Source organism: Stylophora pistillata, chromosome 14 (assembly GCF_964205215.1).
Source record: "Stylophora pistillata chromosome 14, jaStyPist1.2, whole genome shotgun sequence".
NCBI lineage: Eukaryota > Metazoa > Cnidaria > Anthozoa > Scleractinia > Pocilloporidae > Stylophora > Stylophora pistillata.
Genome location: NC_142532.1, coordinates 2,598,596 through 2,612,429, shown reverse-complemented (window position 1 = coordinate 2,612,429; position 13,834 = coordinate 2,598,596). Strand labels below are relative to the sequence as shown.

The following is a 13,834-nucleotide window of genomic DNA, read 5'->3' as shown; positions in this document are numbered from 1 at the left end:
AATAATTTATTTGTTTCACGTATCACGACTGGCATATCGTTCACAGTTCACGGCTTTTAACTTTTTACAATCATGAGTCACGGTAATTAAAAACAGCCGATCACGTTTCACGGAAAACCTCCACCCCTCATTGCTTACCATCTTGTCAAATAAATGGCGGCGTATAACCTTCGACCGAATTAGTTCATGAAGACTGCAGTATATCAATCGATAGTGACCCTAAATTATTGTTGGATAATTTTAAGGATCCTTACCTTTCAGAAAGACGAAGAGTTAAAAAGATGGGTAGCACAGGCAATAGCAACGTAAGTAACAACTAAGCATAGACTCTGCAACAAAGCATAGATACTTGTAAGTAACAACAAAGCAGACACTTGAATCTGATGATGACTTCCGCACAGGTTGTCGAAACGTCAGTCACCACTTCCGACAACAGTCCTTCTCAGGACTACACTCACCCGGACGATCACGCTACACTTTCGCATGTTATCCCCCCGGGTTCAAACCATTTAGTGCAACAAAGCATAGAGTAACATTCTTGGTCACACAACACCGAGACGGAATGTGTGACAAACGTGACAAGCGATGAGACTGTGACATTCAGTCGCAAACCAAAAATTACCATTGGTTGATAATAGTGATAATAAAGACTTAATAACCAGTTTTGTTTTTAACCTCCTTTCAGATGCAGTGGATTAGACAAGAATGTGAAGTCCTTCTCGTCAGCGGTCGTCCCCCTTGCTAATAGCCTCAAACGATCCTCTGGCGTGGCGGTAAAGCGAGCGGTCGCTTGCGCACTGGAAAGACTGTCACTTGACCCATATAACTGCTTTATAATTCAGCAACATGACGCACTGAAGGTAAAGCAAATGGTTGTACTTTACAGGGTTTGTCATTGTTCAACCAACAGAAAGGCATTAACACATCTCTCAAACCTAAATTATTGCTGCAGTCTAATTTTGCATTTCAGACTATGAAAAAAATCACTTTTGACCACCTTACAGCACACAAGTCTCTCATTGGTCAATACCCGATCAGGAATCTTCACGATTAATTGGCAATCCCTTACATTCGACGTATGAACGTGCTGTGTATTTTACAATGCATGTATCTTATGTAGAATGTCATTGCGCATGCGCCTAGTTCTGAAGTGATTTTTTTTTTCCATCTGATCTAATCCCATCAGACCTTACTGGCGTTGACAAGCTCAGACGATGAAAGAGTCCAGGAGGCAGCAGCTGGCTGTATAAAGAACATGCGTACCAATACCATGAACATGCTCGCAAGATGAAACCACAGAACAAAATGGACAATTGATACTCATATTCATATCTTGTACTTGTTTATTACAATGTAAAGTTGATGACAATTAAAACATTAGGGAGTACATCTACTGACAATTTCGATATTCATTGCACTCCTAAAAAACATTACAATTTGCAGTTAATAAATAAACCTGTTTTACTCCCTAAGAGTTTGTTCACTTTTGAATTCACATAGTGCATCCCCTTTTCTATTTGTCAATAAGTTATTGATTTGTTCAAGAAATCCCACTTTGTACAATTGTTACAGCAATTCTGCCAATTCATGAATGACTGATAAAATCCTGACATATATAGGGACATTGCTTAAAAAAATCAATTTTTAAGTTAGCCTGCTAACAATCCCAAATGTATCCACAACCTCACTTTGGCTATATTAATTATTTTCTCTTTATAGCAGCTTATTAAATGTTAACTATTTTGACTTACTTACCCTACTAAAAAGTGTTAACAACAATAAATATTTTCCTTTCTCTGGCTTACTAAAGCCACCTAGAGGTAGTAAAATGGAAGTATAGTCATGAAATGACTAATTATGCCTCCCTTCTTTAAAATCACACCCAGAGGGTACTGTTTGATTTATGGTAAAATTACAAAGGCTGTAGCCTTAAGACCACTCATTACAAAACTTGTCAACACACAACCTAAGCTGTTGACTCCTTTAGTGTAATGGTAATATCTAAGGAAGGGTCTCCCTCGCTGTCAATTGGCTGGCTGCAAAGCTGAGCATGTTTCCAAGCCAACTTGCCTCTTCCACCACTGAGGGCAGCTGTCAGTTTAAGGGTCTTGCAGCCACTGAGGGATGAAGTTTTTTGTGATTTGCAATCTAGAAATCATCAGAAAAAAAATTAAGGCAAACTTAATGGATCATACTTAGGTGCTACAAAAGTTGATGGCATACAAATATTTTTTAATTAGCCAAGTTCAAAAAAATTAACTAAAGGTAGCTCAGACTGTACCAAAAGAACAGAGTTGTTGAAACTTTGCATTAAATCAAAAGTTGATGGGCTGATTGCAATTTACAGGGAGAAAACTAGACTCATTTTTTAGGTATGGGCACATTAAGCTAAAAGAGAGGCTGTTTTATTGTTTTCATGTCAAAAAATGATTACTTCTTGTTGAGTAATGATTCAGATATCATTTCCACGAAAATGATGAAAATGTTTGGTAGAATTGGTTGTCAGAAAATTGGTGTTCACAAAAACAAGTTCAATTTGAGCAAATTAAATGATTAATGCTCCCATAAGGGTAAGTTTACAGAGTTCTGCATTTGACATAGCTCAAGAATATATCAAGAAATCAGCTGTAACTTTTTAGACACAATAAACATGCATAACGTAGCTCTGACGTTCATTGCTTTTTTGAGCTTGACAGCAAATAACATACCATGCTGACTGATGAAAGTCAGATTTTCTACAATGTCATCATCTCCCTCTAGCTTCCAGTCAACCTTTCCACTTTCCATTGTCACACAACAGGTTACAATGGTGACACTGTCAATCACCAAACCAGAGGTAGAGAAATCCATTGTCCACGAAACCAAACCAGTTGGCGAGGAAGGAAGACGGGCAAGGAAAGCCTGTGAAAAAATTAGAATAATAATTTCTCTCTCTTCATGCAATAGCTCCTATGAGGCACTACTGAGAAATAATGTCCTTTCACTCTGGAAAATATTTTTTCTCAAAAATACTTCATCTCAGATCATATATCAAGATAAAAAATTTAGATCTTGTGCACATTGTGTTATCTCTATAATGAAAAAGTGGATTTGACTGAGAAAGTTCTAAAGATAACTCTTGAGTAACATCTGAAAAATAGCTAATACTTTTAATTAAAAGTGCTATCATAACTTTCATGTTAATAGGAAATTTGAATTTCCCAAGAGTGGCAAACATGTTCTTACATTTCCTTTCTGTAATGTAGTAAGATCAGCTTCTTCCACTCCGCGAGAACGAAGATAGTCAAGTACCTGCATGGATTGTTACAATAATTTATTAAAGACAATGATCATACTGAAAAGAGAAAATAGAGGAAGAAGGCAGAGAAAAGATGGAGCAAGAAAAACAGCAGAGGAGCTGCAGTAGGAGAACAGGAGGAGAAGAGACCATGGAGAAGCAATTAAAGAAACAGCATCTGGAGCAGGAACAGATGCATGAGTCAGAAAGGAGCAGGAAGAACAATAATAAAAGGATGAGTGCATAAAGGAAAAGTATGAAGAGAAGGAGAAAGTTGAAGGGAAGGAAGAAAAGAAAAAAGAGGGTCAGAAGGCAAAAGATGAGAAGATTCTACAAGTTAGATTCTGTTTTCTGCTTATATGTACCCCATAAGTTCTGTATTTCTCATGTAACACATACATTATTCAACTTACTATTGTCCAATCATGTTCACATTTCCTGAAGACTGAGTTCACGGCCGCTGCCCCAGACTTCCAACCTTGCAAGAATGTCTCCATCTTGGATCCCCTGAAGTATTTGTCACTTGCACAACAATACTGCACCTGTAACCTTAACAGGGAAAATACATAATTAATTCAGATTCTCAGCCAGGTCTATGTTCTCTAAGGGTTTTACCATGGCACACCTGGAGGCAAACAATGATCCTAGGTGACATAATTTTGTTCACAACAGGGAAGGAGATGAGTGGGGCGTTGTCCAGTGGAATTTTTCACTGATTGAGGACTTAAGCAAAAAATGAGGGTAAAAGGTGGTACACCTGTTCATGTATGCGATCATAGATGTAAATTTTGGAAGAAAAAGGAAATGCAGGGGAAGAGAAAAAACAATGAAAGTTGTTCGCTAATGGCTGTTATTTTGACATAACACCAAATTATATAAACTATAACTTAGAAGAGAATTCATGGCAGGTAGAGGGAGGAATTATTTCAGAGTTAACTGAATGTAAATAGTTTAAGAAAAAAGCCTTAAAGTGTATATATTAATTAACAGATTAAAAATTACCTCTTGCTGTTTATCTCCTCATCAGTGGGTGAAAATGTATAAGGTATGTGCTGTAATTCAAAATAAAAAAAAAACCAATTAAAAATTACTAAAACTGTTTTAAGAGTGCAGAAGTTACATGAGTAAGGGCATGACACTGTTTCCTCTAGCCTGTGTGTACCTGTGCCCTTCCCCCTCCCCCCTCCCTTCCATTTCTCCTCAGGGGGGGTATAGCTACACATGGCTATGCTTCCTCACTCAAACAGAAGAAACAGCTACAAACTAGGAAAACATTGTTACGGTTGTACCAAAACTTGTCTTTTTTTTTTTTCCATGGAGCTCTATATATCTTGGATAGAGATTTGTGTCACTAAATGAGATTGACTGCATTTACCTTTGATTCAAGTTTTCTCTCATAGTTTGAAAGAAATTCAGCTAAATCCAGAGCTGAACGCTCCCTGAGTGTTTGACGCCTCACAGGGGGAAGCTTTTGTTGCTTCTACAAAACATAGAACCAGAGAAAAATTGAAACAGTGATAAAAGTGTTTAATGTCCAGGAGTCAGACAAGTTAACTTATGATTAGCATGAGATACTGCTACTTTTTTCAAGATTTCTGTCAGTGAAACTCAGAAAACTATGAATACCAGAAATATTCACTATGGAAAAAAGGTGTTTTTATTTGTCTTTTCACAAGTATGGGACAAAGGAAAAATTCTAAGTCCTATGACCTGCAAATTCTGAGGTTCGATTCATAGTGGGGACTCGGAACATTTTCTTTCTCCCATGCTTGTGACAAAAAAAAAATCTTTGCCTGTTTCTTTACCACGTTCAAAATTTATCATCTTTCTTAATCTATTTATGGAATGTTTCAGTGGATCAAAAAAATAGCCAATCAGGTGTCATAAAACTAAACTGCAGACAGCAACCATGATTAGCTTGTGGTTCAAGATTTGTTCATGACTTTGTAATAAGTTTCAATGTGATTGGTCAGTACACATTTCATTTAATTGCCAAAATCACAACAAAGGGTTTCCAGTACTGTTAGTTTCAAAATGATTAAGAGCATTAATTTTGTCTAAATTACCCCACTCACACCAAAGCTTAAACCTGCTTTAAGCTCTTTTGTAATAAACACAGGTTAAACATGTTTTCTTCATAGTACTAGTGGCTGCTTAAACTGATGTTTGTCAGCTTTAAATTGAGCACAACAAAAAGACAAGTTAGGACTAATTAAAAACCTATGGAATATTGAATTTTTCAGTTGTTTCTGATTTTCATTCAGTTAAACCTGGTGTAACTAAACAAGTTTTGCTAGTGTGAATGGGGTATAAGTTTGACTTAACTGATAAGGTACAGGTCCTAAATTTTGTAAGACACAGAAACTTAATTTATAGTTTATAATTTACCTAATTCACATGTTAGAGAGGCCCCCAACCTTAAAAATTTTCTTACCCAACTTAGGAAAGTTATATTAACTTGTGATTCTTAGTCTGGCTAGATCATATTGTAGCTGATGGTATAAATGGTTTTAAATTCTTCGTAATAATTCTTAGCCAGATTTTTTAAATACTCTTTTACATACATTTTTTTAGCTTATAGCTATTGTAGATACACATAAATTTTTGCAATGAGTCTTTTTCTTAGACTCATCGATGCCACATGTCTAAATAAAGTTATTCAGTCATTTATTCATTCACTTTTGTGCTACTCGCAGCCTTGCAGCAGTAATTAGGGACCTTAAGAAACCATGACAGCGACGGCAACGAGGACATGGAAAAACAAGAGATCTAATTGGCAGAACAATAGCTCAGCCTGTGCATTTTGAAACTTTGTACATTTCTTGGCCGTCTTATGCAAAACAGCAACGTGAAATTGCCAAAATTTGTGTCGTCTGCGAACCGAAACTGTGACGGCAAATTATATTAATTTCCATTTGGAACACATCGGCTACTTTATACGTCATGCTGAAGTTGAGCTGTGGCGCTGTATGAGACAGTAAGCTCCTGCAGCCATTTTTGAAATTCTAACTAAGAGTAGAAATTCATTTTTTAATCGAAGTCTTCCTTGGCGTCGCCGTTGTGGTTTCTTAAAGTCCTTATTATGCCCTGCAAGAAAGTTGAAAGGAGTAACCGACCTGGTGGTTCAAAAATGCTAATGCCTTTGCTAGCCATCCCTCACTGACATGTAACCTTCGCTGCATAACTTCATTCTGTTTAGTAGAATATCTCCATGTGACATCCACAGTCTGTAGAGGAAAAAAAAAAAAACCAAGAACTGACAACTGCACATTGAAAAGTAAACTACAATGTTAAGAAAAGAAAACTATAAACATGAATTAATGAAGATGCTCGCTTTCCTGCAGCAAAATTAAAAAGAGAAAAAAACATGAAACAGAAAAAACTGCTGATTCTAGGTTAAACATTCTCTGTATCTGTTGAATTAACCCTTTCACTCCATGAATGATCTAGACACAATTACTCCTAACAATGTCAACATAATATCAAGCAGACGATTGATGAGTATAAAGAGAAATATCAATAAGGGGATCATTTGCTGATCCAATACCAAATCCTCAGAACTAATATCAGAAAGAATTGTACAAAAGATAGTAACGAGATCGATCACTTATAAGATCTTGAGAGAGTGAAGGGATATCTTAAGAGTGAAAGGATTAAGTTACTAAATACAAAAAGCACAATTATATTAATATTTTTCCTTTCATTGAAACACATGAACTATACCTCTTCATCAGATACTGCCATGATATAACTCAATTTCTTTCCTTCTCTCTCCCGGCTTAAGTAATCCCTATCACAAGTAATCCATCTTTGCTCCTGATAAGAATAAACTTCCACCCATACATGATCTGTCCAATCTGTGACATGACGAACTTCAAAACCCATGGAGCGAAGCAGCAAGGCCTGACAGTTTGCATGCTCCCCACATCTACCATGACGCGTTTCTGAGAGAAAGTTAATTGCATATTACATCACTCTGCATGCAGGCCTTGCAGAAATTTATAATCCTTATCCCATGACATATGCTATTTTCAAGGTTTTGGCCCTGTTCTTCCCATTCTTCCAATTATACAAAAGAAAGGGAGAGAAACAAATTATGTATTCTCTCCTCTGCTGTGAAACCATAGAAAGCTCAAAAAAAAAATAAGACTTATAATATTTTAATAGCAATCCTACACCCTTTGTAAGGATGAATGGATAAATACAGGTGGAAATTAGACGCTGAGAGAATATTGCAATTGACCCCAAATAGAACCCTGCATTTTCAGATGAGTAAAAGCAAGTGTAAGGTGATTGTGAAGAGTGAGTTAAGCATGTAAAGAGGAGAGAGTCACTCACTGCATGCAATCATGTCACAGTTACCCCTTTATTCACCTGAATATGCAAAAACATTTTGCCAGTACTGCAAGCTGTAGTAATCATATCTTTTATGGAAAACAACTTACAGTAACTGTCATTGTCCACTATTTTCCTCCGTAAATTCAGTGATCTCCTTGTGGGGTGACTGGTAAAATGTGGTGGTACATTATATCTCTAATTACCATCTAAAATTTCTTGGAACTTTCGGAAATTCAACAGGTCACTAGATTGCTCTGTAGGTTTGAAAATTTCTTTTACCTGTCTCACTTAAAATAAGGAAGAACTCTACTAAAAGTTAAAAAAAATTACCTGGTCATTTTAGAAATTTTTCAGCCAGGGATTAGTGCATGCTGATTAATTAATGTGTGATCACATGTGTGATCCCATGCATGATTTTTTGTTATAAGAACTGTGATACCCTTTTCAACACACACTTTTCACACTTTCATACCTAACAATTTTCCTGGATGGTTGTATCTAGGGAATCTTTCATCTGCCCCACAGTTAGGGCATTTGTATCCCTCTACATGTCCGGCTAACCATTTGCGTTCCTCTACTGTTGGGGGTAGTAGCCCTATGTTTTTTGTTACTGTGCCACATCGTGAGCACTTTGGTTTGTCCAGCCAGCGAAAAAAAGAACCTAAATTCAAACACAATATGTGAGTTAAAGGTATGTAAGAGCAATGAAGCAGTTTCCTCTACTTAGTGGCATCCCTGTCGGGGAAGGGAACCACATGCCTTACTCTTAAAGCCTCTTTGGATGTTTTGTCACAGCATTTTTAAGGATTTCTGCATCTCTTGAATGGTAGGTAGGTAGGTAACTTTATTTCAACTCGGGTTGTCGAAGCTGATTAGGCCTCTAGCAATACATGCTAATATGCCGAGCAACACCCACCCATCCCACCCCAGGGGAGGACATCCACCACACAGTAATCTCGTGCGTGGGAAATTAACGTCTCCTACCCCTAACCCTGCAGGAGACAGGGCCTACGTTTTATTTGTCCTTATCCAAGAAGACTAGAATATCTATCCATTTCTTGATATTATAGAGCAGTAGCAAATTCTCCTCACTTATTTTAAGACCATGAGTATTGGTCCGGCCGGGACTCGAACCCTCGACCTCCAGCACAACGCAATCCGGCACTCTAACTAATTGAGCTGACCGGGAGGATGGATGTGAAACTGTACATTCAGCAAATTGTCTGATCTTACCTAATCATTCTAAGCAACATATGGCAATCTGCGGTCTTTCCTTACATTTAGGTAGCACGGAAAGCCGTAAAACTCTCGAACAAAAGCTCATCTTTCAAACTGGCAGTCTAAATCCCACAGAGATCAATGAGCACTTTTCATTCCACTAATTTATTTGTGTTTTTCTCGTTGCCATGTTCCCACCAATAACGTAGCTCCATTTTCTGCCTTTAAAAGCACACAACCCACAATTCCTTTATTCGCTCCGACGAAGGGCTAACGCTCGAAACGTCAGCTTTTGTAATCGTTACAGTGGCCAATTTACCATTTCAACTTTGTTGATAAATCCAAATTATGATTTTAAGACAGCCTCAATATGAATTTTCAAAAATAAAGAGAATGCCTGTTGCTGGATGTTTGGGAGACATCAGAGATTGTAGAATTTTCAAGGTACTGTGCAAAATACTCTTGCAAAATTTTCATAGCTTGCCTGAGCTATTTCTTGATTCAGACAAGGAGAACATTCCCTTTAACTGTATAGAATGACTGCAGTCCTCTCATAACTCCTTACTGTATCACCCTTGAATCGCACAAATTTAAACCTAACCCTTTGATTCTCATGAGTGACCAAGACAGAATTTCTCCTTAATATATTAATACAATATCAAGCAGACAAGTAATAAGGAGAGAAAATTATCAATTAGGAAAGATGTAGTTGATCCAGTACCAGAATTCTCCAAACCAACATCATAAAAATTGTATGATAAGCGGTAAGGAGATTTTCTAATCAGATCTTGGGCGTAAAAAGGTTAAGGTCATGACGATCAAGGAAATGACCATCAATTTAACTCTTAAACTCCCATCAGTGACCAAGACAGCATTTCTCCTTACAACTTCAATACAATATCATGCAGATAATTGAGCTAATATCATAAGAATTGTGTGAAAGTGTAGTGTGATTGTCCGGGTGAGTGTAGTCCTGAGAAGGACTGTTGTCGGAGGTAGTGACTGATGTTTCGACAACCTGTGTGGAAGTCATCATCAGAGTCAAGTGAATAGTTGTTGTCAGTAGAATGTTCTAAGTCCAGTTCGTGTAAAATGATTGGTCAGTTTTGCCATGATGTTATTGGCTGTAAGACTCAAGTGGCGTAAGTTGGTCATGATTGGTCTGTTTCGATCCATTGGTACAGTTAGGTCATTCTGTTCGGTTTGTTTGTAATGTTAATGTCCTGAATGATTCGTTTGTATGGAGCCAGTAGTAGTTGACACTGTTAAGGGGAGTCTGTTCTAAGTTAGTAAACCAGCTTTCCAGCATCAGTCGTTGAAAGTAGTTAGTGCTGTAGGTTAGGCATTGCGCAGAGTCCCAGCCAATATTGTCAGTGGTTCATAAGTCGATGATGATCAGCAATGTGATTGTTGATATCACCTTTCCCCATTGCCTGTATGTGTTCAGTCAGCCTTGTTATGAGGTTTCTGCCAGTCTCTCCGATGTAGGAGGCTTGGCAGTTGGAGCAATTGATCTTAGAAATCACTCCCTGTCTGTTCCTCAGTTCATCCTTGTCTTAAATGTTGTTAGTAGGGACTTTAAGAAACCACGACAGCGACGCCAAGGAAGACTTCGATTAAAAAATGAATTTGTACTCTTAGTTAGAATTTCAAAAATGGCTGCAGGAGCTTACTGTCTCATACAGCACCACAGCTCAACTTCAGCATGACCTATAAAGCAGCCATTTAGTTCCAAATGGAAATTAAAATAATTTGCTGTCGTGGTTTCGGTTCGCAGAAGATGCAAATTTTGGCAATTTCACGTTGTTGTTTTGCATAGGACAGCTAAGAAATGTACAAAGTTTCAAAATGCACGTGCTGAGCTATTGTTCTGCCAATTAGATCTCTTGTTTTTCCACGTCCACGTTGCCATCGCCATGGTGGTTTCTTAAGGTCCCTAGTAACGGATGTAGTGTGGTAATGGGTTTGGGGGTGATGCAGATATTGAAGGGTTGTAAAATGTGCAGAAAGTAAGGAGAATTGCTCATGAGATCTTGGGTTAAGAAGCTCCTAATTGTCAAACAACCTCTCCTTGCCAGTATTACAGGAGATTTAGAGAGGCCGACAGAATTGCTCATGAGATGCTCATATGAATGAGCATGATGCTCATATGAATGAGATGCTCATATGAATTTAATAATCATATTCCCAAGGTTTAATATATACATACCATAAAACCATTTGTTGACTTGATGCATTAGACAATCCCTCTCGTCCTTTCCCGTTTGTTCACTTTCCTTTCTTGCCTCTTTTCTCATTTCAGATACTGGCATTAGGTCAAGAGCTTGCTGCTGTAAGCTGGGTTGTTCATAGAGTTGTACAACCCCATCCTGACTCTGAAGTCTTGCAAAAAAATGTCTTTCATTCTGTGTTTAAAGAACATAACATTTTTAAATCATGCTATGACAATGGAAGGAGATCAGTCTTGGTAATATTTAGGTAGAGTAATTTCAGCTCCTGTTTTGCATACTGTGAACAAATTAAGTAATTATATAAGATACAATAGAGTTATAAAGGGCATTTAGTGAATTAAAAGAGCACATTTTCATTTAACTCCAGTAACCAAACTTTTTCCCATGATGTCAGAGTATTACTAACATTTTCAAAAGTTAGTACAATGCAATCAGATGATGGTCAACATCATACACTCAGTCAAACCTGTATAATTAAGCAGTCAACCTCGGAGAAATGGCAGAGCGAGTCTGCTTCAGACAGGTTAACCACTTAAATTACGGGTTCTACAGAAACGAGGTACTAGATAGGAACAGTAAAAAAATGTTACTTGCAGCTATAGTTGCCCACTTAATGTACAAAAACTTGCTTAAAAGTACTACCAACATTGATTTCAGAGGAGAAATTTGGATTAAATTTTACTTTAAAGATTATTCTTAGCTTTATTGGAGTGGTTCTGCTTTAGGTGACTGTTCAATACAGGTGGAAAACAATACAAACAGGCCATTGGGACTCAGTAAAGGGTGACCACGACCATATAATAGAGGTAAAATTTACAGAAATTAAGGGGTAAAAATTTCAGGACCTTGAAAACCAACTGCTTAAGACAGGGTAACAATGCTGCTTGATATGAGTTCAACTGTATATAAGTAACAATTAGTAATTTCAGTTTTCGCTAGTAATTTCCATATAATGTTGTAGTTCAATTTTATACTTGGTTCAAATTTTATTTTCCTTTGTTCTCAGTCATGTTTAAGTATGATAATAAGTTTGAAACAAAGGAAAATAAAATTTGAACCATGGATAAAATTGAACTACAACATATACATTCTCCCCTCTTTAAGCTTCTCTGGTTCTTTTTGAGTTCTGATGAATTTACTGAATTTGAATTAAACTTGAAAGGAACATTTTGCCAGAACTGCAGGTTGTTAAAACAACAGGACTACGCTATTTTTACCCAACCTTGTCACAAAAAGCACAAAGAATGATTTAAAGAACCATACCTCTTCTTGAAAACGATCTAAAATCACGACGGCCATCCTGTTTTACCTACGATCAGATCGTGTAAAGAAAACAAAGTTAGATGAACAAATCTGATCAGATATCACTGCTCATGATAGCTGAAGCCTAACCTTTAACTAACCTTGATTTTTCAAATTAAACTTGTACCTGACAAATGTTTACAATTTATACCAGACACTTAAAATTATCCATGACAAAATTTATTGTTAAGTAGTGACGGTTAAAATCTGCATTCATACATTATTTTAACATGCCAATATATTAACCATGAACACCACAAACGACGTAGATATTCGGAAAATTTGGAATTATGACAAAATACATGACTCTAGAATCCTCGAAAATGAAATAATTTGTATCTATTTTTAAAGTTTACAGTAGGCAGTGAATGCTGAATCATGAATTATGGGAAAAACTGTAATATTCAGAAAAAGATCGCAACTTATGACGGATGGCGGGACAAATATTTCCATTTCCAGCTATGAGTAAAAAGTAGAACGATACCTCCACACTAGACCCAAAAATATTGAAACCTCAAAATCTGAAAAACTGTTAGAAACAACCTCCTACAAGAGGTAGCATATGTTCTCGTGTGTTGGAAGAATCAAACCCTTATCAAAATATTTGAATTTTAAAGAAATAAAAATGGAACAGCAAAAACATTATACTTATCATGTGAAATTCAAGTTTGCTGCACCAAATAAGACATAAAAAAAATATCACACTTACCATAAAAACAGCCAAAAGAAGAATTTCCGTATCTTCGTCATGGATGTCACAATATTATTTTCAGAATACTGCTGGCTCAGATGATCGTAGGCGCGTACTTGCCCAACGCGGGCTCAGACGCGCACTTACTTTAACTGAATAAATTTTGCGGGAAATGAACAGCTGTTACAAAAGTTGAAAAAATAAGGAAGCCGTTAAAAAGATAAGGTTTTAATTCTCATTTTTGAAAAGAGGAAAGAATTTTGAAAAATTGAGAGGTGTAGGAGAGGGTGAACAAATTGTGCAAAAATTGTTCTCGCGCCGAAAAACGGTCTTTAGTGCGAAGTTTCAATACGGTTACGAACTGGCTCATTTGCGGAAACTTCTAAAGTGTCGTGATCGTGTTGGCTTTTTCTGACCACTTTTTCGTCCGTTCATGCAAAATGTTGGTTCGTCGATAAAACAAGGAGCAGTAAAGAAACTTTTTACGGAAACTTTAAGCCCACCGTGATACACTCCCATAGTAAATCTGGCAAATCATGGTGTGCATTTACCGCTGGCACCACATGCCTCATCAAATGTTTTTTTTTTTAATAAAAAATCAGCTGCTCTTCTACTAAGCGTTTTTTAATGTGTTTTATTCAAGGAATAGTGAGGTTAATATAAGATGAAAGGCTTACCAAGCCTCTGCTCACAAAGTCCGAGTTCATGGCTGCCATTTTACAAACGTTTCGATTTCCTCATTATTAGATTGTTAGTCACCTGACAATCAGCCGACAG

General features: G+C 37.0%; 2 protein-coding genes across 7 annotated transcripts in view; one reads left to right on the top strand and one right to left on the bottom strand.

Moving 5' to 3' along the window:
* Positions 1-2,662, top strand: part of LOC111323411 (armadillo repeat-containing protein gudu) — a 26,257-nt gene extending 23,595 nt beyond the window's left edge. For all 6 annotated transcript variants that reach the window (XM_088744871.1, XM_088744868.1, XM_088744870.1 and 3 more), the window contains 3 exons: positions 262-305; positions 686-860; positions 1,187-2,662. In XM_088744871.1, coding sequence (XP_088600997.1) covers positions 262-305; positions 686-860; positions 1,187-1,291 — 324 coding nt within the window. In that variant the 3' untranslated portion in view covers positions 1,292-2,662. The remainder of the gene's footprint in view (positions 1-261; positions 306-685; positions 861-1,186) is intronic.
* On the bottom strand, positions 1,309-13,834 carry LOC111323413 (peptide-N(4)-(N-acetyl-beta-glucosaminyl)asparagine amidase). Its single transcript, XM_022926743.2, has 12 exons — positions 13,076-13,834; positions 12,328-12,373; positions 11,043-11,238; positions 8,088-8,276; positions 7,001-7,221; positions 6,394-6,504; positions 4,653-4,757; positions 4,280-4,329; positions 3,691-3,826; positions 3,226-3,291; positions 2,709-2,901; positions 1,309-2,148 (listed from the first exon to the last, which is right to left on the bottom strand). The coding sequence occupies exons 2-12, from the start codon at positions 12,361-12,363 to the stop codon at positions 1,967-1,969; spliced, it is 1,485 nt and encodes a 494-aa protein (XP_022782478.1). The 5' UTR covers positions 12,364-12,373; positions 13,076-13,834; the 3' UTR covers positions 1,309-1,966.